Source organism: Aplidium turbinatum, chromosome 6 (assembly GCF_918807975.1).
Source record: "Aplidium turbinatum chromosome 6, kaAplTurb1.1, whole genome shotgun sequence".
Taxonomy (NCBI): domain Eukaryota; kingdom Metazoa; phylum Chordata; class Ascidiacea; order Aplousobranchia; family Polyclinidae; genus Aplidium; species Aplidium turbinatum.
This window is the reverse complement of record NC_137477.1, coordinates 24,188,336-24,211,053: the sequence shown is the minus strand read 5'-3', so window position 1 is coordinate 24,211,053 and position 22,718 is coordinate 24,188,336. Positions and strand designations below refer to the sequence as shown.

At 37.8% G+C, this 22,718-nt stretch overlaps 1 protein-coding gene and 1 long non-coding RNA gene across 2 annotated transcripts; both read right to left on the bottom strand.

Annotated features, from left to right (window-relative positions):
- Positions 1-1,094: 1,094 nt before the first annotated feature.
- LOC145772537 (uncharacterized) lies at positions 1,095-20,407 on the bottom strand. The gene is made up of 21 exons (XM_082584401.1): positions 20,400-20,407; positions 20,139-20,260; positions 19,615-19,776; positions 19,224-19,388; positions 17,585-17,740; positions 17,060-17,221; positions 16,714-16,866; positions 16,106-16,255; positions 15,445-15,603; positions 14,575-14,733; positions 13,516-13,680; positions 13,082-13,240; positions 12,568-12,726; positions 12,159-12,309; positions 7,526-7,698; positions 6,701-6,873; positions 6,364-6,446; positions 5,938-6,097; positions 4,362-4,470; positions 3,016-3,164; positions 1,095-1,544 (listed from the first exon to the last, which is right to left on the bottom strand). Exons 1-21 carry the CDS (start codon positions 20,405-20,407, stop codon positions 1,344-1,346), a joined length of 3,078 nt encoding a protein of 1,025 aa, XP_082440527.1. The 3' UTR covers positions 1,095-1,343.
- Positions 20,408-20,426: 19 nt separating this feature from the next.
- LOC145771914 (uncharacterized) lies at positions 20,427-21,583 on the bottom strand. The gene is made up of 4 exons (XR_014289262.1): positions 21,509-21,583; positions 21,081-21,239; positions 20,852-21,010; positions 20,427-20,555 (listed from the first exon to the last, which is right to left on the bottom strand). It is a non-coding gene; the product is annotated as an uncharacterized LOC145771914 (long non-coding RNA).
- Between the last annotated feature and the right edge of the window lie 1,135 nt (positions 21,584-22,718).

Here is a 22,718-nt window from a genome sequence, read left to right as displayed (position 1 = left end):
TCAGCCGCACGAGAATGAGCAATAACAGGTCTGTGATGCCCTTAGATGTTCGGGGGCGCACGCGCTCTACACTGGTCGGATCAGCCGGAGCCTCTTCGCTCGATATCCCGGTTCGTTAGGACCCGGAAATCCAGCATCCCCGCACCACCTAGGCACAATCGTGCACCCCTGGTTAAGAACCCTTAATCTAGACGTAACACATCACTGCGTTTTGTCAAAATCGCCTCCTCTCCTGAAACTACTTGCTGGATCCACCCCTTCACGTTTTCGCATGGTAACGAAAAGGTTATTAGGACTTTTGCTTTCAAAGTGAAAAAGGGTAATTTTTTGTACTGATTTGAATAACCTTGTTGAATCTTTGTCAACTTGTTCATCAAAACAAGGGTTGTCTTCGACAGTCTCTTCGATTTCGTTTTCTCTTTTGCAAGCGTGTACGTTGGATTTGATTTCGACCTCCGATTGCTGGCACCAGTTCTTGCGAATTCTCTTTAAGCTTTTTGATCAAATTTGTAATATTTTATCATGATTTCTTTCCGTATATTATTTCGTTGTCTTGTTTTGCATACTCTGTTACTTTTTGCTTAATAGAAAAACTTAAGAGTTGATTATTTTCTTCAGCCATGTAGAATAAGAAGCTGTTTCTTCTCAATACAAAATCCAAGTTTTAAACATCGTTTAGGTGATCCTCAGTTATGTTATTGTCGCTCTCTTATGTATTGCATTATTTTTGTACATCATTCATTTTTTTGTCGATTCACCATTTTTGTTTGGATAATCACATGGTTCATCTGGGGGAGGGCTGGTGTGACGTTTGGCTTCGATCACCGCAAGCCCGCGCGAGAAACTAAATTAGTCTCGAGCTTGCCTTCAGATGATCTCACATTTTTTGTAAGTTACCCGTTTGATTTTTTGACTACGTTAAGCAAAATTCATCAGTTTTTTAGTTTGGTTGAGGTAAAGAATGGTCGTTTGTTTGCTTGTCACTAGAGTTTGAGAAAAGGAAGAAATAAAACAAAAGGTGCACAATTGTTTCTGTTTATTTTCATAGCGTCAAAACTTAGACCAAAGATAAAAGAGAAGAACAAGCCTTTCAGTCTGTTCAAAACTGTGCATGGTAGATTTATATCTCTGCAAAAAACAAATGTTGCAAAAAGAAATACGCCAACAAGCAGATGATAGCTTGCTGTGGAGCACAAATTAAAAAAATATATATGTATTGCAAGTCGGGCAGCACTGATAAAAGATGCGGAGTCTCAGTCGAATGCAAGAAATCAACAAGTTGTAATTAGTCATATCTGACTATCTGTACAATTAAAAGCTAACAAACTTTCTTCAATTTTGTCTCAAAAGCACACAGAATTTCTTTCTAGTCCAGCGTTTATGCCAGTGTTTTGGGTAATCCAATCTTCGAATGAGCTCAATCGTGTGTAGACACCTGGTTCACGAACTGTGCCACAACGATTAGGGCCAAATGATATGATTCCAATGAGATACCATTCGCAAGAACGGCACATTTGACACATCAGTGGTCCACCACTGTCCCCCTGCAACAAGTAAACAAAACGAAAAAATTAAAAGAATTATTTAATAGCTTAAGATGAATAGTTGAACTTCCCCATAGTCATAACTGAGATCTTGTTCTATCGAGTCTTCTAATTTTGGTTGATACACCACGGATCGACACATTCTTGTTGTTGTATACTAATAATTTCTACTTGCTGCCCTAGGTGTAAGCTCGGGGCACACAAGAAGATGGTCCGCTGTTTTGGGCTTGATGCCAACACCGGTTCGGAGTCGATTCAAGGATTTCCAGTTTTCCCAGGGGGAGTTTGCTCCTGGGGGAAGGGACTCTAATAGTAAACCCTTCATTTTCACGTTTGATGAGTCATTTTCATCGGAGATCATAGTAGAAGCGTTTACATCGCGATCCCTGTCAGCACACCATACAGTAGCCTATAGTATAGGCTGTGAATTCTACTAAAACAAACATAGCCTACTTCCACCGAAATAACTGATATGAAATTGCTGCATATACCAGTTTTCCATTTTTGAGTGATAATTTTTTTGGATTATTTATAAAAGTTAGTTTTACAATAATAATTAGGTTGAGTGTTGAAAAAGTTTATAACCTGGGCTTTGCAAGTGCTTTTAAATGCAAGTAGGCCTAACTAAAGCGTAAGCATTTGCTGGGGAAGACGCTTCAGGTACCGTAGCTAAAATATATTCTGAAATCACTAGTTGAGCTTACACAGAACATCAAAAGTTGAGTTTGAAAAACGAAAAAGTACAAAAAATCATTCCTGAAAGCCCTGAAAAAGTAGAAAGTTAAAGCAAACTTCTTAAAACTTAAATCACCAAATTTTAATAACTAAAAGGATGTTGGCTAACACCAGTTATGGTTGTAGATGAAGAAACTTCGACATGAGAACGGAAGTTTTCATGTATATTTTCTTATAATATCACTTTACGTTTTAGGGCCTAAAAGATGAATTAAGGTACTAAAACGTATCCGAAGCGAAAAAATATAGTAAACCTACTACAGTAGCTTCAATAAATGACATCCTTGCACGTCAATTAATTAACGAAACATCTGCCAAAGCCTTAAAAGGTTTAGTAACTAAACTATGTATGAATGGGAGATGTGGATTGAATGTAAAAACTGATTTTGCCAGTCCCAATTTTGACGTGGATAGAGAAAAGAAATTGGAAATATAAAATTATTGACATTAGAAATTGTAGGTTTCAATTTAAGTTATAATTTCTCGGCCTGATAGACAAATGCGTTGATGGTGGAATGAATGAGCTAGTATAGATAAGTGTGCCGAAGTCCTGATGATGGTGGTGCAGTCTTTTTTTATGACGGTGCCGTGTTTCCAGTTTTTAAACTATTTTTAAGTGTAGAACTATATGGCAGCATTTACTCAAGGTATTGACCTATTATTATAGTAGCCTATTAACCTGGCCACTCTAAATCGTATGTAGGTCTAGTCTATAGTCATAAGTGTAGAGTCTTACTCTGCATGTTTCCATGTCTTCTTTGCTTTCCCCTGCACATACCATGTAATCTCGTAAAAAGGAGTGGACCCGTCTACACGCAAAGTTGCTAACAATCTGCACTTTTAATTGTCTTAGAGTTGGTGCTATAACTTGAGAGCCTTGCGAAGCTGAAAGTAATTGCCAGTGTTAAAGCTAGTCTATGTGTAAGCTGCAAGCGTTTTGTGGTATAAAGATTGTGTAGCTACACAAACAAGAATAAATCAATCTAATGTGACTTCTTCTTCTTCAACAGATTGATCATGTTTGATCAGCTGTGATCTCCCTTATGAACTGCCTCCATTTTGTTCTGTCTTTTGTTTTTATTAGTGCTTCCGGCATGCTTTTTATTCCTGTAATTTGCTTGATATTGTCAAAATATTTCATTTTTTGTCGTCCTTTTGTTCGTTTGCCTTACACCATCCCAGTTAACATTGAATTTTCCAACAAGTTGCTTTTTGCAATGTGTCCGAAATATCTCAATTTTCTAAGGTTAATGTTGTTTATCAGACTCCATTTATCGTTTATTTGTTGGGAAACAAATTCATTTGTTTTTCTTTCCATCCAGCTGATACGTAATAGCCTCCTGTGACACCACATTTCAAAACTTTTTAACTTTTTAATGTCACGTTTTTTGCATGTCCAAATTTCACATCCATATGTGGCAATTGGGAAAACGAGAGTTCGCAGCAATCTTAATTTTGTGTTTTTTGTGACGTTAAACACAAATCAAAGACAAGATCAAGATATTGCCTTTCAACGCTTAACGTGACTAATTGAACGGTTTACGCTGCAAATACTCTTTAATCTAGTGGCACTTAAAATACGTTAATTTATTGACTATGGCAACAACACACTTTGCACCATAGCTTACATTAGACCAAGATCATTCACATCAATCTTCCAATCAGTGTTATTTGTGGCCTACTACTGGTGATATCAACAGAATAGTCATAAAAACAAACATAAATCAAAGTTGCAGATGTTAAAGCTCAACATTAAAACAGAGACTTGCTTTAATTATGCATGCTAATACGTAGTTAATATAATGTAGTTTTATAGTATATTCTATCAGGAATTGCAAAATAGAAAAAAAATGAAAGTACTTTTAATCATCATCGGCCATGTTTGAATAAGGTCTCGGCTGCCGTGGTTTTTCACAACGTATTTTCAATATATTTTTAATAATCTACTCAAACTCTTGCAAAATATTCAAAATAGCTTTTGAGATTTTTATGTCTGTGTGGGCCATCTTAAAGAAAGATTTCATATTTACACCAGTAATAAAGTCGTGTTTAAGTTATTAAGTTATAAACCACTGAACTTACTTGCTTCCCATCCTGCCACAAAGCATTCCATTTTGGTTGGAGGAACTTCTCCACGGGGTAAACAAATAGGATGCATGTACACGCTGTTGATAGAAACTTCTTCCGGGAGCTGATGTTCACAAATTTTTTCATCATATTATAAATAAAATAGCTTTTACTGACTACAAAATAGAAATAAACATTTATCCGGTAAACAAAATTAGACTAGAAGCATAGAAGAATGATCCTGCAACACTGACGTAGCCATTGTATGTAAATGGACAATATATTTAGATAAATAATGAACATGAAAACTGCAAATTCAGAAATCTTCTACATCGTGTGTCACACGATGAACATCACACAAGCTCTTGCTTTATCGTTGAACTCGGCTAAATCCTGTGCAGAGTATCTTGCTTTTAGGACAGAGCATTTCTAGGAGACGCTGCATCGTTTGCATCTGTCCACATTTACAACTTGTGCTTCCCAAAAAATATCCCCAGTGTCGCATCAACGTCTTACAGTACCAGTTCTTAAGCGGTTGAGGCATTGCCAATACTTCCAGGGTTCACGCTTTCCGGGGGGAAGGCCTTAGTATATGGGAGAAAGCTCTATTTTGTCCAGTGTCAGCCTGACTGTCAGTTCCTCCTTTAACAGTTGAACCTGCATATTGGCGCGCCTTCATCTTGACCGAGTGGGACAATTGAAGCAAGGAAACTTTTTCTTGACTTTAATCGCCTGCGTACTGGGGTTTGGAAATACACTGGGTGTCTCAAATCAATTTCCTGACAAGATCTTTCTTTTCTGCTAGTCACGCTTCTTCTGATGTTGGGAGAGATAATTCCAAACAGAATGTGTAGCGACGTGATGTTGGTTCGTTTGAGACAGTCTTTAATCAAACGGTGGCTTTAGTTCAAGATAGGATTGATTTTCTTGGCGTGTGCCGAGTGCTCCCAAACTGGGCAGGTATATTCTGAAGCCAAATAGCATAAGGCTAAAACAGTTGACCACATTGCATCCGGAAGGGCACTTCAATCAGAGCTTCCTAGTTTCTGTAAGATATTATTTCAAGAAGCCACTTTAGCTCCTACTTTTTCGATATGTGATTTATATGTGAGGGACCTATTTAGTTTGGACACCGAGGTATGTGAGATTTTTACAATGTTCCAGTTTGGTTCCATTCCAGGAAATGTTTAGTTGGCGTGATGCATTCCCGGATCTAACGTGGAATGCTCAAAATTGGGTTCTATTGGGGTTGGCACGCAGGTGGTTGTTTGTGTGGTATGTAAGATAGTCAGCCAGTCCAGAGCATCGCTGAGTACTTTCTCCGTGGAAGAGAAGTGTTTGTGTTGCGTTGTTATACACAGATCGTCAGCGTATATGAAGCTTCTTGTACGATGATGGATTGGTTGGTGGGTTGTATAAACGTTGTACAAGATGGGAGCTAAAACACTCCCCTGTGGCAGACCATTTTTGTGTTGTCTCCATCTAACGCAGAAAAAGAGCCTGAGTTTTTAAAACTACTCATTTTAACACAAGGATTATAGGTTGTCTGCGCTAGCTTGAAAGTTTTGAAAATGTAGGCTATGTTGCTTACCTGTACAAGAGCAATATCATTTTCAACCAGGTTTTGAGCGGCGTTTATTCGGAAGAGTGGATGAAGTAAAACGGACCGAGCAAAATAGTTTCGTGAGGCAATTGTTAAGTTTTCTTTTCCGCCCCCAAGGCGTATCATTATATTACTTGGCTGTTGGTTTCTAAAACATCAAAAGAAGCATAAAATCTGCATCATACATTAATAAAAAAATGATAAATAATAATTATACATTACAGGAATTCATGTTTTTAGAAATTACAATTTTTCACCTATACTGTATATCATAACAATGCGATCATTTTATGTGATGCTGAAGGCATATCTCAGATGCAGCCTATAGCATTTACCTTTGTCTTTCATAATACATAAGGTGTTTATTAATACTAATAGCATAAAATCATTGCAAACAGTTTTGTGGTAACTTACGCAAGACAGTGTGCAGCAGACACAATCCATCTTGAACTAATTAAGCTCCCACCACACTCCGAAATGGGAGATCGCAGATAAGCCTGTGATAAAGATACAATTTCTACTTGAAGTTAACAACCTTGCAAAAGAATTTAAAATTTTTTTTTTTACAGTTTAGAGCCAGTACTGATTACATTATGGTACAAAGAGTGTTGATCGACTGTGTTGAATTGCGATAGTTAAAAATTTCTGTTTTCATACAGTTGCATTGAATTGCTGTATGACAAAAGTTCAAACTGTTTTTATTTTAGAAACGGTTCATTATACTGTATCGTATATTTTTTAAATATTTTACCATCCAGGGCCACCGTTCTTGAGCGGCTATTTCTCCATGTGCTATTGAACTCTTCGGTGCGTTAATGGCACGGCTTCTTAAAGTATTCAAGCCACATGTTTTATTGTAGTTTATTGTACAGCAGTCGCTGGAGTTATAGCGAAGAGTTTGTCCTGATGGACAGACAACTCTATCTGCGAGTAAAAAATGCAAAACTTTACTTCCATCATCTTGTTTGTGTAGGCTACATCATTAACCTTAGGCTATTGAGGATTTTAAGGATAAAGTTAATATCTTTTGCAGCTGGTCGCACTGATTTCTCTGCACTGCACTTTTTTTAACTTAAACAATCAAGGACCAATGTCTTTTGACTCAATTCGTTCCCATTCGGAAAAACTGGGAAGCTGCAAGTGGCACTGGGCACAACTCAGCAATAAAGACTGACAGAATGCACTTGTCCGTTTATGTCACGTACAAACGGATTTCGACTATTTTATCAGAAGTCATGAACCATGTTACGAACACTATGCCATCCTACCCATGTGTCAATGTATTGCATCTAACTTGTTTCTCACTTTACAAAACAATAGTGTACGGTAAATGTTTGATATTTTGTAATGGCGATATTTTTCGTTAAAATACTTTAGGTTTTAGTGTAGGCCTACATATAAAGTTTGCATATTAAAAAATATAATTCAATATATAAAATGTGCAATAGTACAGTGTAGAAATCAAAGCTAAATTTAACGAATCTTAAGCCAAATAAATATTTTTTTGGTCTCTACATTAACTTTAATGTGTGTATAGTTCATGAAGTTTGAATCCCGTAAAACAAAGGTAACTTACAAGTATCATCACATTGACATCGGTCACGCAAGGGTTGATTGGGACATAGACCACACGTACGTCGGCAGCGCGTCTCTGCGTAAGTCGGTATGTCGACACAGTAAGGAGAAAACGAGTCACAATCTCCGCCTTCGTCATCTTGACACCCTTCGCTTGCACATTGGCACACCTCCCTGAGTAATACATTTCAATTTAATTTTAAATAAAATTAAATATATAAATCCATCTATCATGAAGAAGGTGGGTTACGAGTAACTATCTTATGACTAAAAAAAAACGGAGCTCGAAGAAGTGTAAGGGAAATAAGGGTGACTTTCTTGTCTGACATTTGTAGATGATTAGACGTAACAGCGTGTTTCAAGGTAGATCCGTTGAGGTTGGCTAGAGATAGCGTATTCTGGAGAGAAAGGATCGCCAATATCTTAAGATAAGGCAACCCATTAAAAGCCGCCACAAGTTCCCGTTGCTCTTTTTAGGTGGTATTTCAGCCACAAAGTTGTATTGTCATAACTATGTCATTACATAAAAAAAAATGGTGATTTTTTTTCTTTTTTGATGCATTTTTCTTTGTTTGCCTTTTAAAAGGACACCAGCCACATGGTCAAACATAAATCTCGCGATACCTTAACAGAAGCAGGTGTTTGTTTCGGTAGAAATTTGTCAGATCTTTTTTGAAGGACGTTTCAAAATTATTGTATAAACATATTATATTCACGGTAACCATGGGCGTAGCTATTGGAAGGGCGGTCCTCCCCAGTAGGAAGTCCCTCCCCCGGTCGGAAGCTTGTGGGCGGCAAAATTTTTACATGTAAACAAAAAAGCATAGTAAAAATCTTTTTTAAAACGGATTTGGCTCAAATTCTATTTGCTGGCTCCTACTTCACGCGATCAGGGGTGGAAAAACCATGGTCCACTTAGGCAGCACAAACCCTCGCTATACACCACTGACAGTGGTCGTCGTCAGCCTAGCATTTGCTTCAGTTTCCTCTGCTAGAAACTTTCAAGACGTTTGATGTCACGGCGGTATAATGTCCAGGCTTCACAAGCATAGAGAAGGGTGGATGGAACACTGCCGGGAGGACCATAATCTTATGCGGATAGATATAGCATGGTTGTTGAAAACACGATGGTTAAATTAAGTCTTTCATAGGCACAATGTGCTGCTTTTATACGATGTTCAATATCCTTTGACAGTGTAACAAACAGCCAAAAAAAATTGCCTATGTGGCCGGTGTCCTTTTAAAAAGGCAACAATAAATATAAAGCAAAATAAACAAACAAAAGAAGCATACGGTAACCTTACACAAATTAGAGTCTAGTAGGAAGCACAATATTATAGAGTGTCAAACTGTGAAGAGACATAATTCACTTCTATAACTATAATAGGCAATAAAACTTGCATGTTTCTCCTCACTTCACCTCTTCCGGCTCTTCTTATTTTTTAACAATCTTTAAACTTTCACAAAATCCAGAAAAAGTACGCTGTTCTCAAATATTTATCAACACCTTCCAAAACAGACCCTAAACAATCACTAGCAAGTCCAAAATGATTTAATCAAGATATGATGATGCAATACTGAGTCATTCAAAACGATGTCCTTTTAAAAGGACACCGGCCGTGAATGGGTTAAGAAGAATATAAAGCAGCTTTTGCACACATTTTAGACCACAGAATTTTAAAGCTTACTATATCTTATACTGAGTCTATTTAACCCAACCACAAGATTTTTATATACTGTACAAGTGTACAGTAGGGTGGGCCGTTTTTGACTTTTTTTCGAAATTAAAAAACGGCTAGTCATAAAAAGTGGCACATGCATGAAAAAATTACGTGTGCAAAATTTCATCAGTTTGGGGGTGCATCTTCTGCCCCCGCAGGGGGGTCAAACTTTCAATTTTTCGAAAAAAAGTGGGAAATTTCACTTTCCGTTTTAACATAATTTTTTTTATAATTTTTCTTATGGCTAGTTATAAACTGTAAGTGGGATGTACCCAGAACTTTCCTATGTAAAGGCATGTTCGAAGCTTAATGTTTACTGCCCCCGCATCGACGACCAAAATGCTGAATTTTCACCAATTTGAGATGCAATTTTGTCATTGTTCGATAAACAAACTTGTCACAAAAGAGCGAGATGGTGTTACCGCAGTACGCTCATTTATGTTCTGTCCAGTAACTTTGCATGATAATACGAATTGACAAACTATAATACGTAGTCTTGCTTATATTAAAAGCAATAAGTTAGTAGCCTAAGCTCGATCAGTTAGAGCTATAAAACGCAACCTATAATTTACTTTAGAATAAAAGCAATATGATCTGCTGGTTCCGTAAATGGAATGTACTGTACAGTTTCGACGTGAATTGTTATCATGATTTGTTTACACAAATTTGTCAGTTACAAACCAAAATTAAACGTTCACTTGATAGGCTACTACTACAAGAACCACATACAGGAGTAAACTTTGTTTGACAGCAATGTAACGATAAAAAAGAACTTGTGTTAACAAAAAAAAAAACGAAATTGTGTCAAAAATGCAACAAACAAGAAGAACTTTTAACCAGTTCACCAGATTATTGTTCAAACTTAGTGCTGGTGTAAGTCTAATGAATCATAAAATCTTGTTTCGACTGAAACCGAGGAATTTTTTTCCTTGATTGTAATATTGCTTTAATGTACCCATCTCTTTCAATGCTGTCCACCACATGTGATGAGGCATCTGTCACGAGTTTAATGGCTCTCTCAACGGCTTGTGTGTGGCAGGGAAACATAGGAAACAACTGTTGGGGAGGCATCTTTGTTTTGATGTGCTCTTCTATCACACTGCTGTCAACACCACGCATCATTGGGGGTTCCGTAACTGGAATATTTTGCCAGTCTATCATCTCAAAGTAACGTTCGGAACTGAACTGCAATATTGGCAGGGTGAATTTTTGCTGACGAGTGCTGTGAGATGATAATATTCTTGAATTGAAAATTCTTCTCCATCCTAGTTCCCTTACATACTCTTCGGTATCACATATCATTGCAATCAAAATGTTTTCAGGATGGGCATAAAACGCATTCCTCTGTAGTACTTTGTTGACGATATTGCGAGCTTTATTCGATAGCTTCTGAGCAGAGTGTAGAATTTTAAAGAAATGTTTTGGGCCATTAGTGAAATTGCTTTCTTTTTTAATGGCAAGCCATACTGGAATGTAAACATTCATAATACCATAGTCCACAAGTTCCACCAATACAGCTGATGGTACGTTAGATGCAACATACAAACGTAGAATTCTATTGGCTGTGGTCAACCATTTTGAGTGGTTCATCATACCTGGACTCCTAGATGCGAAATGAATTGATATTCCTCCACTTTTCACTGCTCTATGCATGTGTAGAAGATATTTTTGGTCAGTGCTGAGGTCATTTTCATCAATTTCAATCTCTGGTGCCGGAACTGCTTTATATTTTACAACATCTAGTTGTGTGACAGTGGCTAGCTGCTTTCCAATGGGCCCAGTGAAGCTATCAGGTCCGCTAGTATTGCCATCCAGTTCTTTTATAAGATGCCTATAAGAGGCAATTCATTACCGTGGAGTAGGCATATTAACCATTGAAGCGGCTTTTGGAAATGATCTTCCAGGAGCTTTATCACGCCGCCTTTTTGACCTGTGTTTACTGCGGTTCCATCGCATCCAATTGCCATTACATTATCGTAGCTAATTTTATTGGATCCAAGATATTCAAGAATCCCTGTAGCTATTGACACACTAGATCCTATGCTTTTCGTATGAATTATTTCTATGTCACAAGGCAATATTAAGCCTAACTAGTCTGCTAGCCTCATAGATTATCGTAAGTTTACACTATATTTACGGAACCTGCAGTTCATATAGCTTTTATTCTGAAGTAAAGTATCTGAACAAACCGACCACTGTAATTTATAAGTTGCAACTGATCAAACTTGCTACTGCTTATCTCTTTTATCTCAGTTCGTAACTACGAAGCAACCCAGTCAGCAAAGTTTGTCAGCAATGCAAAGCAACATGGTCCAACAAGAGTAACGTGGCGATACCAAGTGCACTGATGTACCTCATTCGTATCATCATGCAAAGTTAATTGACAGAACATAAATGAGCGTACCATCTCGCCCTTTTGCGACAAGTTTGTTCATTGAGCAATGACAAAATTGCATCTCAAATTGGTGAAAATTCAGCATTTTGGTCGTCGATGCGGGGGCAGTAAACCTTAAGCTTCGAACATGCCTTTACATAGGAAAGTTCTGGGTACATCCCACATACAATTTATAACTAGCCATAAGAAAAATTATAAAAAAAATTAGGTTAAAACGGAAAGTAAAATTTCCCACTTTTTTTCGAAAAATTGAAAGTTTGACCCCCCTGCGGGGGCAGAAGATGCACCCCCAAACTGATGAAATTTTGCACACGTAATTTTTTCATGCATGTGCCACTTTTTATGACTAGCCGTTGTTGAATTTCGAAAAAAAGTCAAAAACGGCCCACCCTAGTGTACAGTAGTATTGCATTATTAAAGCCTTACTTCAAAAGTCAGTGTGTGATAAGTTTTGACATCTAATTGAATTGAAAATAGTATGAACTAAATACAAACTCATACGCAGACTAATTGCCTACCTACAAGATTTTACTGAACATTCTTCAACTTCGAGAGATTGTCCTGAGCAACTCCTTCCACCTTCACATCTGCGCACTCTATACCGTCTACCGAGATCACAAGTTTGGTCACACGTAGACCATAATGTCCAAAACGTCCAGCTTCCAGGTGCTAGGAATTTTTTAAAATATTATCAAATGGCTTGTTATGTTGAGAATATACTGTAGCCTACTTTCATTAAAGTTAAATTAAAAGTTGCCCGAAACATGTGATGCCCAAATAAGAAGCAGCCAGCCTTAAAAACAGACGTGTTTTCTCACATTAGGAAATTTTAAAATCGCTATGAAATAACCTACAAAAAAATAGGCCTAAATGTATCATAAAAAGCCATTTTTTGGAATTCATAAACATTTTTGCGAGGAAAGTTACCTGGAGGACATGCAGTTATGTTGCACACAAATGTTTGGATTGAAGTCGTTCCACAATCACTTAAATTTTTGCTGTTGCATGTTCGTGTTCGCGATGTTGTACCCCGGCCACAAGTTCTGCTGCAAGTTGTCAAAGAACTCCAAGAGTTCCATGTGTAAACTGTTGGAATTTAAAGTCAAACGTGCAGCAACATGAATAGAACAATACAAAGTATAAGAAATTCCAGCTTTGAAACTGAAGAATGTGAAGATATGAGGCTAAGCAACGTTTGATAAATCAACTTTGAGATGTTAATATACCCGGCAATTTTGTGCTTTTTCTAGACACAGATACGGTAGTCTAGATTTAAAGAATATATATTCCACAAACACTGAGAATGCCGGACCGGCGCATCTGTTTCTGAACCACCAATTACCATGACTGAGTATTTAACGTTAAATGCGCTAAAATCAGAGTTTCCACTTTAAATCCAAGCTTAAAACACTTTGCCACTCATGCAACAAAGATATGTTACCTTTAGGACATATATTCGTGTTACATCTCTGTGATTCTGCTGCTTGACCATCACAATCTGCAACATTGTTAGTAGAACAAGATCTTCGTCTGGATGTAATTCCATTGCCACATGATCTACTACAACGGGACCAGCCGATCCAGCTATCCCAAGACGGTTCTGCATTTATCAAACAAAGGATACTTTTAGGAAAAGTTCTTTCCATACAATAGTCTACTCAGTAGGTACAACGGGAAATAATTATCCACTTATGGAATGTGTTTTAATTGTATTTAGGCCGTTGTTTCATTTGTTATTGTCATTGCTATTGCCATATTGGTTGTTTTTTTTTTGTCATCACTTGTTATACCTGTAGTTATTATAGGCTATGGACAACTATATAGCGGTACCAAGCGTAGGATATTTTTTAAATGATAGGAGATAAGAAAAATTACCGACTGGACAAGGTTGTTCATTGCACGGTAGTGATTCTCTGAAAGCCACACCACAATCGACAATGTTTCCTGTAGAGCAAGATCTAGTTCTTGTAATTGCTCCTCCACCACAAGAGTTATCGCAAGCCGACCAAGAACTCCAGAGTTCCCACCTCTGCTGTGGTTCTGCAGCAGATAAAGTGATTTATTAACATTACGGTTTTATTTTGCATCGCTATTACTATGTAAATGCAATATCACCCTGACTTTTCTCTCCGCATCAAGAACACAATCAGTGTATTTTTTAAAGCTACGTGTAGGCTTAGCCTACTTTATTGTTTTTTTTTAAACAAAACAGATCTTTCAAAGCTCATAGCAAATGATGAAAACTTTCTAAGATAAAATCAGACTAAGGGTATCATTGTCTGTTTGATATGCCGATTGCTGAAAGTATTTGTTTAACAATCAGGGAAGTCAGCATGTTCGACGCTGCAAAGATTGGCAGGTATTCCCAATAGTCTCTTCGGGAAGGGTGCAAGCAGCTAGTCACAACAGGCAACACACAGCAAGTTGGGCAGTGAAGGGGGTGGATACGAAAATTGTGGCACCAAGCAGGAGTGCTACATCCACCAATGATTTCAACAAACGACAGTGTTGCAGTACGTAATATGCGTAAAATGTTATTTTTGTGTTACCATGTGCCCATAAGTGGAGAAATCCTGTATATGGCCTCTGTTTTGTGTTACTGAAAGAATTGCGGGTTCTGGGTCTCAAAATATAAGCGATGGAAGCTGTTGCTGGTTAATTTCATCGCATGTTTTGCCTCTCGATTGTTTGAAATTTGAAGATAAATGCTACCTCTGCATAGCTTTGCTCCTACCTACCGCATAGTTTTTTCGCATAGTTCCGCATAGTTTTGCAGTTTCCACTGGCAGAGGTATTTTGGTAAAGTTGTCATAAAATTCTATGGCTAGAAGTAGTCATGATAATTATGCTACATTCTTGTTTCAAAAAGGTATAGGTGCTGTTGCACTGGTTTTCACTCTGCTCTTAGTTGTTAAAGCAAAGCTATAAAAGTACCTGCAGGACAAGCTTGTGTGTTGCAAGGTAATGTTTCTTGTCGAGATAATCCACAATCAAGGTCACTACCCGTTGAACAAGTTCGAAGTCTGACTGTACGACCTTCCTCACAAGTTTTACTACAGGTCGACCAAGCAATCCAATCGTTCCATGTAGCAGCTGTATACAGTAATTGTTTAAATGAGTTGTTTACAGAATTGAAAGTACGAATTTGAATGATAACAAATCTAGACAAATTTTTATTGTAAAACAATTGTGCCTAGAACATTGACACGTACAATGAGGTGATTTGACTACTTAGTGTTAATTGACGTTTATCCTGGTCCGGGCTGTTCATCGTCAATCTTACATGAAAAGCCATTCGTACATTTTACTCACTTGTCCTGTCAAAATTCTGAGATAAACTTTTTCCGCTGATAACTATTCGTAATTAAATATCAGAAGGTATGCTATTTTAATCAAGGCCGGATTTAGCTGACGGGGGGGCCGAAGCACTTTTAGATGCCCCCCCCCGTGCAAAAAAAAATTTTCGCGCCTACGGCGCAAAAATACACTTTTACGTCTACAATAGCATTAATCCAGCACTGCACTGCACAGCATTTTGCCAAAACTTCAAAGGCTACAAGAAAAAATAATAATAACACAAAATCATATTTTCTCCACGTGGGGAGGCTCTTAAAAAGCTGGAGGGCCCGGGGCACCTGAATCCGGGCCTGATTTTAATTACTGTTGAACCAACCTAACACACACAGATTGTTTATTTATGAAGAATTAAGTTAATTTTAAGTATAGATTAATAAAAGCGAGAAGTCAGAATTATTTGTTTATTTGTAATGGCTGTGATGTATCTTTTATATTGTTATAACATACGTGGTGGGCAATCTTGGGTGTTGCAAGGGAAAGTTTCTCTAGCTGGTGAGCCACAATCAGCCACAGTGCCAGTTGAACAAGTTCGCCTTCTACTTCTACGTCCTCTGTCACAAGACTTGCTGCATTGAGACCAATTATTCCATGTGTTCCAAGTGGCAGCTATGATATCAGTTTAAAACAATATTTATTAAAAAGTTGGTTCAATCAGCAAAACATTATCCTAGCTAAAGATATTTAAAATCATTTAAGCAGTTTTGCTACTAATTGGCCGTTTCGTCACGACAAGTTTCCGATATTGTAAGACCTACCATTGGTTTTACTGCAGTGCTTTTCAAATTCCAGTACAATCAAACAGGATAAGATGCCAATGGAAGCCAAGTGCCCACTCATTCAGCCACCACACTACTTTAACCAAGGTTTGTCTTATTTGATATTGCTAGAAAAAAGTAATTTTGACAACCACTATATTAGGCTAATAGGCCTTTCTCAATGCGATTCCAACATTTAACCATCCGCTTTGTCAAAAGATTTGGAAAGTAAGCATTTTTGAATAGATTATTTACGAAATAAAATCGGAATTACGGTTATAATATTTATTATTAATATGTTATTAGCTTATATGCTCATTGATTTTTTTATGAACCAGAGTCTCTAGTCTTACGTGGACAACGTCGCTCATTGCAGTTTCCTGTTTGTTGAGCTCTGCCTCGGCAGTTTCTACTGTTCGCTGAATTACATTCTCGATTTCTTGACCTGGTTCCTGAACCACACGTTACACTGCAAGAGCTCCAACTATTCCACGAGTTCCAAGCTGTTTTGTATGTAATAACATCATTTAATCACTTTTAGAGACAAAAACAATGAACATGTTTTTTTGTTTACTTGAAACATTAAACTGAAAGTAAAGGTGGAATTAACGGATAAGACTCTCCTTTGGTTCGACTCCCAGCAGGTTTATGAAAAAACATCGTGGAGTTACATCGTAGGTCGCGTAATCGCTGAAGGAAAGGTGACTCGAGAAATAAATTACTGGCCAAACAAATCTCATTGGTGCCAAAAGTCTGGTAACCTATAATCAGAAACTTAGGCTATGTTTTAGACTTCCGTGCCGTATAATGCATGATATTAAGTATAGAACCACTTTTGCATCTCTACAAAAATACTGATTGACAACTATTCATCGCCTATTATTACGTTTTTTTCTTTTGGAGTAGGTTACTTGCTGATTAAAAATATCATGTCTCGCATAGATTATATTATTAAACTCACTTGGGCATTCTCCTTGATTGCACTCCGCCATTCGTCGAGTTACAGAGCCACAATCTGCGTTTCTACCAGTGCTGCATGTTCGTGTTCTTCTTTTTGTGCCCTCCTGGCCACAGGTTGCACTGCAAGAGCCCCACGCAGACCAACGGTTCCATGCTAACATTAATATTCTGGTTATATTTTGTCACTCTTCCATTAGTAGCGTCCCTCGTGGGAACTCTTATTTTAAAACAAAGCGCTTGTTGGGAAGTTTTAACTTGTGGCTACTTTCGCATTCTACCGTAGCCTACTTGGACAGTAAGCCTATTTTTTTTAAATAAGTTTATAAACACAATAACAAAACACCTACAGCTACGTGTGCACCGGTTTGTGTTGCAATTTACAGTTTGTCTTCTGTTAGAACCACAATCTGCGTTTCTTCCCGAACTACAGGTCCTAATTCTCGATCTTCTTCCAGTGCTACAGGTTGCTGAACAATCTGACCAAGCGTTCCAGGAATTCCACGTACCAGCTGGAAATTAAAAGCAGTTTAACCTTCTGATACACACGTGAATAGTTGACACACAAAAAATATATATACAGTAGTTCCTTTCCATGTACCTGATAATGTGATTGTTTGATTTCCAGAAAATAAAACTTTTTCCCGACTAACGATAACACCAATAAGAAAAGTTCATCACAGCATGCTATATTCTCTATGACAATGCGCGGCCATGTTTAGATTTTGATGTTAGTATACGGCAGCTTTTATGTAATTGGCAAAATAACTGAATGACTGTCATCCAGAAAAGTGTATTACAAACGAACGCTTTTGAAAGTCGCACACAATCGTCAATCGTAGACTGCCTGATAAACAATCGAACAGTGAACTTACTGCGACAAGGCTGACTGTTACAGAGCCAATTTTGATAAAACAGCGTTCCACAATCGGCATTGTTTCCTGTTGGACAAGTTCTGGAACGTTCTTGAGTTCCGCCGTTACAAGATTTTGTACACTGTGTCCACTGCGCCCATTCATTCCACCTAAAACCTGTTATAATTTTTTATAGGTTAAGTATTTAAAAAGTAAACTATAGGCTAATGTTTTATAATGTTATAGTATCCTACTTTAATTTTAATCAAACCTTGCAGCTAATAGTTTTACAGAAATCCATAGTCTTGAAAATGTGCGTCTGAAAACATAAGCCATTATTGGATCACGACCAAGCTATTTGCAACCGAGCTATTTAGCTATTTGCGACCAACGACCAAGCTATTTGCACTTTCGAATCTTAACTTTCGCAGTGTCAATTTGCTATTAAAATTTTTACTTCGTTAAAACTTTGATAGGCTGTAAATTTTTATTTCTAGATCTGCCACTAACTGCACTACCAAATGAAGTAACGGCCACAATTGTTTCTATGTTTTACGCGTTAAGAGACTTCGGAAAGTTGAAAGACTTTGGCTACTGTAGTTTATTGGGATATCAAACGTTAAACCATCAGAAAAATGGTCGAAGAGTTTTAGTTATGAGATGATAGATGAAGTCCTTGAAGGACCAAACAAATGTTTTACCGTTTCCAGCATGTAAACAAATCGAATTCTGAACAGCAAATGTCTTTGTTGATTTCAGAATAAATATACACTTGCATCAGCTACATTACAATTGACAATCACTTACGCTTTCACAATCTAATCAATATCGTTTAGAACTCTACAGTCGTCTTCATACTTTTTGTTACACCTTCTAATCTCCATATTACATAACTCTAAACACAACTCTAATCACAACTCTAGTAATAACTGTAATAATATCATACTCAAATCACGCAGCTATTTATAACAGGTTGGTTGGACCAGAACCTTCCAGAGACAAGGGTAATATTACATCACAAGAACTCATTCTTCTGGTCAACAAATGAAAAGATGTTTCGAGAGTCGCAATGCAGAAACTTCTGGTTTGGCAATAAAAGATTGCGTCATTAAAAGCTACTGTGGGTCAGTGATCGACGAACCACCACAACATGACAACAGTATCACACAATAAAATATTTCACCTATTTTAGGACAATAATGCAACCTGCCGCGGAGCAGCTATACTCATATTGATTGTGATAGTAAACTTTAATGCAAATACTGTTTTCCAATGATTAGTAATGCCCTTGGAAGAGAAATGTAAAGAACAAGAGTGATGATGAAAGTTTTTGGCGTGTGTTTGTAAAACTTAGCAGAACGGCAAAGCTTTTTAAAAAAATGCCCAGCACACAATTCTTAATTGGAGCAGATGGAGTGTCAGGTGCAAGATCTTGTGGTTATGAACAAAGTATGCCATGACATGACATGAAATGAATCCTTTACACACTTGAATGATATCAAAGATTTACGTTCTACGCTGCATGTCAAAGCAAAATCTTTGACAATGAAGGCAATCCATAATTCGACCATATATCATGTGAACGATTAATCATTCATAACCAGGCATCTAACAGTTCTTTATTTTATTACTAGCGTAGTTAACTTAGTAGCCTACTTACTAAACGGACAAGAATCAGTATTGCATGGAGTTGTCATTATTGCTTCACGGGCCACACCGCAATCTGTTATTTTTCCACTGTTACAAGTTCGCCTCCTTCTTCTTGTACCATCTCCACAAGACCTTGTGCATGGTTCATACGTACTCCAAGGGTTCCAAGCTATTTCTATAAATGGATTTAACTGTGGCATGTTTGATTTTAATTTGACAACTAGGCCTACTACGCTTTAATGATGATCCACTTCCAATTTAATTGTGAGTTTTGGCAGTACGAAGCTTGCTCTTACATATATGGTTATACAAACAAGTCATCAGTAGGTCATTTGGCCTAATACAATCATCTAAAACTTTACAACGATAGATCTGATTTCTAGTCATGCGTTTGTTTCTACCTGGACATTGATGAACGTTGCATGGTACAGTTTGTTTGTTAGCAGAGCCACAATCCGACCTTCTTCCACTGCTACACACTCGCACTCGCACTCGTACACCTCCTTCACATGGGTCACTACACGCCCTCCATGAACGCCAAGAGTTCCATGCTGGCTGAGTTGCTAAAAATGAAAATAAAACGTAAACTTGATAATCAGAAAAGGCAAGTCTGCAATCATAAATCATATAGCCCATCTTGGTTTTGTGTAAGATATCCAAACATTTTCACAGCCTTTTGCAACTTTTCAATACACGTTGATGATTTTCTGACTCTAATTCTATTCTAGCTAAACTTTGGATGCAGTGAATAAAAGGCCAAAGGTATTTAATGCAATAGCATTTTGAAATTTTTGAAAAAGCAGTATATTTTAATATTATTGCGACAAGTACAGTAGACTGCTAACTTATTTAACACAGTATAAAGGCTGCCATACAATTATCAGAAATGAAACTTTTGCCGCAAGTAGGCCTAATGCATACTTACGCGTTGGACAACGTTGCAGGTTACATATCCTTGAATCAGTGGCAACAGACCTCGCTGTGCAGTCAGATCGTCTGAAAGTGCTGCATCTTCTTTTTCGTGATTCTGTTCCTTCACCGCAAGTTCTGGAGCATGAAGACCAAGAATTCCAACTTAGCCAGGATGCCGCTGGTTGAACATCATATTTATTTATTCTGTTTCCAAAACTTTATATTGATGATATGCCATCATATCAGGTAGGTAGGTGCAAGTCTAACCACTTACGAGGACATGATTGAAAATTACATTGTTGTGATTCTTCACTCGAACTTCCGCAGTCTGATGTTAGTCCAGTTATGCAAAGCCGACTTCGAATTCGAAATCCGACTCCACAAGGACGAGAACAACTTCCCCATATTTCCCATTCCAACCAGGCGACAACTAAAGTAAACATCAAAAACATGTAATTTTAATTCATACACATGAAAGTGCTACCATTTATATTTGTCAGGATCACACTGCAATTTAATATCTCTCCATTCCCACACTGCCATTCGCTCAATAGACTTGTATTTGGCTTTCAATCCGTTTATGAGCGATCCTTTCTCATGTCTTCCTTTTTCTCGCCAATTTACCTCAACTCAGTGATGTTTGACCCATATCTTTCATAAATGATGAAATTTAATTACTTTACAGTATATTAAGTCTTGTTGAAATAAAAAAGAAAGCCCACTAACCAGCGCATCTTTGAAAGTTGCATTGTTCTGTAACTGAAGGAGAGGAGGAACCACAATCTGTATCACGTCCGGTTGAACACGTTCGAGTCCGAGTGCGAGTGCCAACATTGCACAATCTTGTGCATGAGCTCCAGGGGGACCATCGATTCCAAGAAATTACTGCGCACGAGCAAAATAATTTAAGACTACGTGGCCCATTAGCACAGAAAGTTAATAAACTTTTACCCACCTCTAGGACAAGGAAAATCATTGCAAGTTTGAAAATCTGTTTTCAATGTTCCACAATTTCTTGATGGTCTGATATTGCAAGTTCTGCGTCGAACTTGCGTTCCAGACTCACAAGTTCGAGTGCATGGACCCCAGGCTGTCCAAAGATTCCAAGTATACACTGTGGAAAACAACACAATCGTGTTCATAACAAAAGTAAAACAATGAAAAAGCCTAAAACAGTAAAGAATTAGTGAAACAAGAAAAAAGCAAACGTTATTGCATAACGCAATCTGCAGGTTTTGCTGTAAGCACTTCGCTTGTGACCGTGGTGTTGAAGCAAATTTATGATTCTATTTTGATTGATTGCAACTTTCAATTGGAATCGTCATCTGATTGAACATTGTTTAAATTGGCAATATAATAACCTCAATATTATTTCAAACATACCAGCCGGACATCTTGTGATGACGCAGGATCTTTCGTTTCTAGTTGCAGCGGAACAAGGAGTTACTCTCAAACCAGTTGTCCGACTGATGCAGCGGCGATTTCTGGAACTTACACCGCTGCCGCAAGTTTGAGAGCACCGCGACCAAGTGGTCCACTGGCTCAATCTGACAAATACTCCTCCTGTATACGTTGTATAGTTTAGATTCATTTCGGTACGCACAATTGCACAGTGGCCGAGTGGTTAGCGCGTTGGGCTCGCAGTCGAGAGCCTGCATGTTCGACTCCAGCCACCCGCACTTGCTGTTGTTTCTCTGGGCAAGAAACTTTACGATAATTGCCTCTACCTAGTGATCGATTTCGAGTAATGGGTAGTACCAAATTTAAGTCATAAGTACAGTAGACAATCGGAAACAGACATTGCCGTCGGCTGCAGCGTGGGTCAGGTGTATGTCGGAAGGCGTACACCGATGCATAGCGCTCAAGTCCGCTTTCTCGCAATGCAGGATAAAGATAAACAAACAACAAACAACAACAACAACAGTTATGCATAAGTAAGAATTTCAAAATGTAAGCAAGAAAATTTAAAAAAGAGCTCATCCAGCCCTAATCTCTCCGACTACTCTCCTTTCACATCAGATGTGTGCGGAATCAGGCTTTCTGGACTCTTACATCACTATGACTCCGAAGTCTGTCACTTCAAATTCACTTCTGCTCCAAATATTTTGAGAATATTGACTCCAAGCTCCAATCCGACTCCAAACACAAAAGATAATCTACGATCTAGATTTTTTTATAACCTGCCACGTGTAACAATTATACCTTCCCCATTTCTTGCCAAGAAAAGAAAAACATATTTTTAAATGAATAATTACTGTTAAAAAAATAAAACCATAAAAGTCCACAAAAACAGCAACTGTGCCAAATGCACTGAAAATATTTGTATGTTTAAAAGTATTAGCTGACAAAAAATCGGTTTCCCACTCCACTTTGGCTTTTGTTTTTTCCAAGAATTTCAGACTACAGCTCCACTCCGACTCCGGTTGAAAATCAAGCCTCCGGCTCTTAAATAATTTAAAACTCCGGCTCCTGTAGCCTACACCTCTGCTTTACATCCCTAATTGAAAAAAAAACATCAACGAAGTAAGAATAGTTACATTATTTTTTTAAAAATGTTACGCAGGAGGACAAGCTTACCTGCAGGTGGACAAGC

Coding starts and splice junctions, on each gene's coding strand:
- LOC145772537 (XM_082584401.1), bottom strand. Junction 12,310..12,567: donor CATAACTGCATGTCCTCCAG/GTAACTTTCCTC, acceptor AAAAATTCCTAG/CACCTGGAAGCTGGACGTTT. Junction 1,545..3,015: donor AAGACATGGAAACATGCAGA/GTAAGACTCTAC, acceptor TACTTGTTGCAG/GGGGACAGTGGTGGACCACT.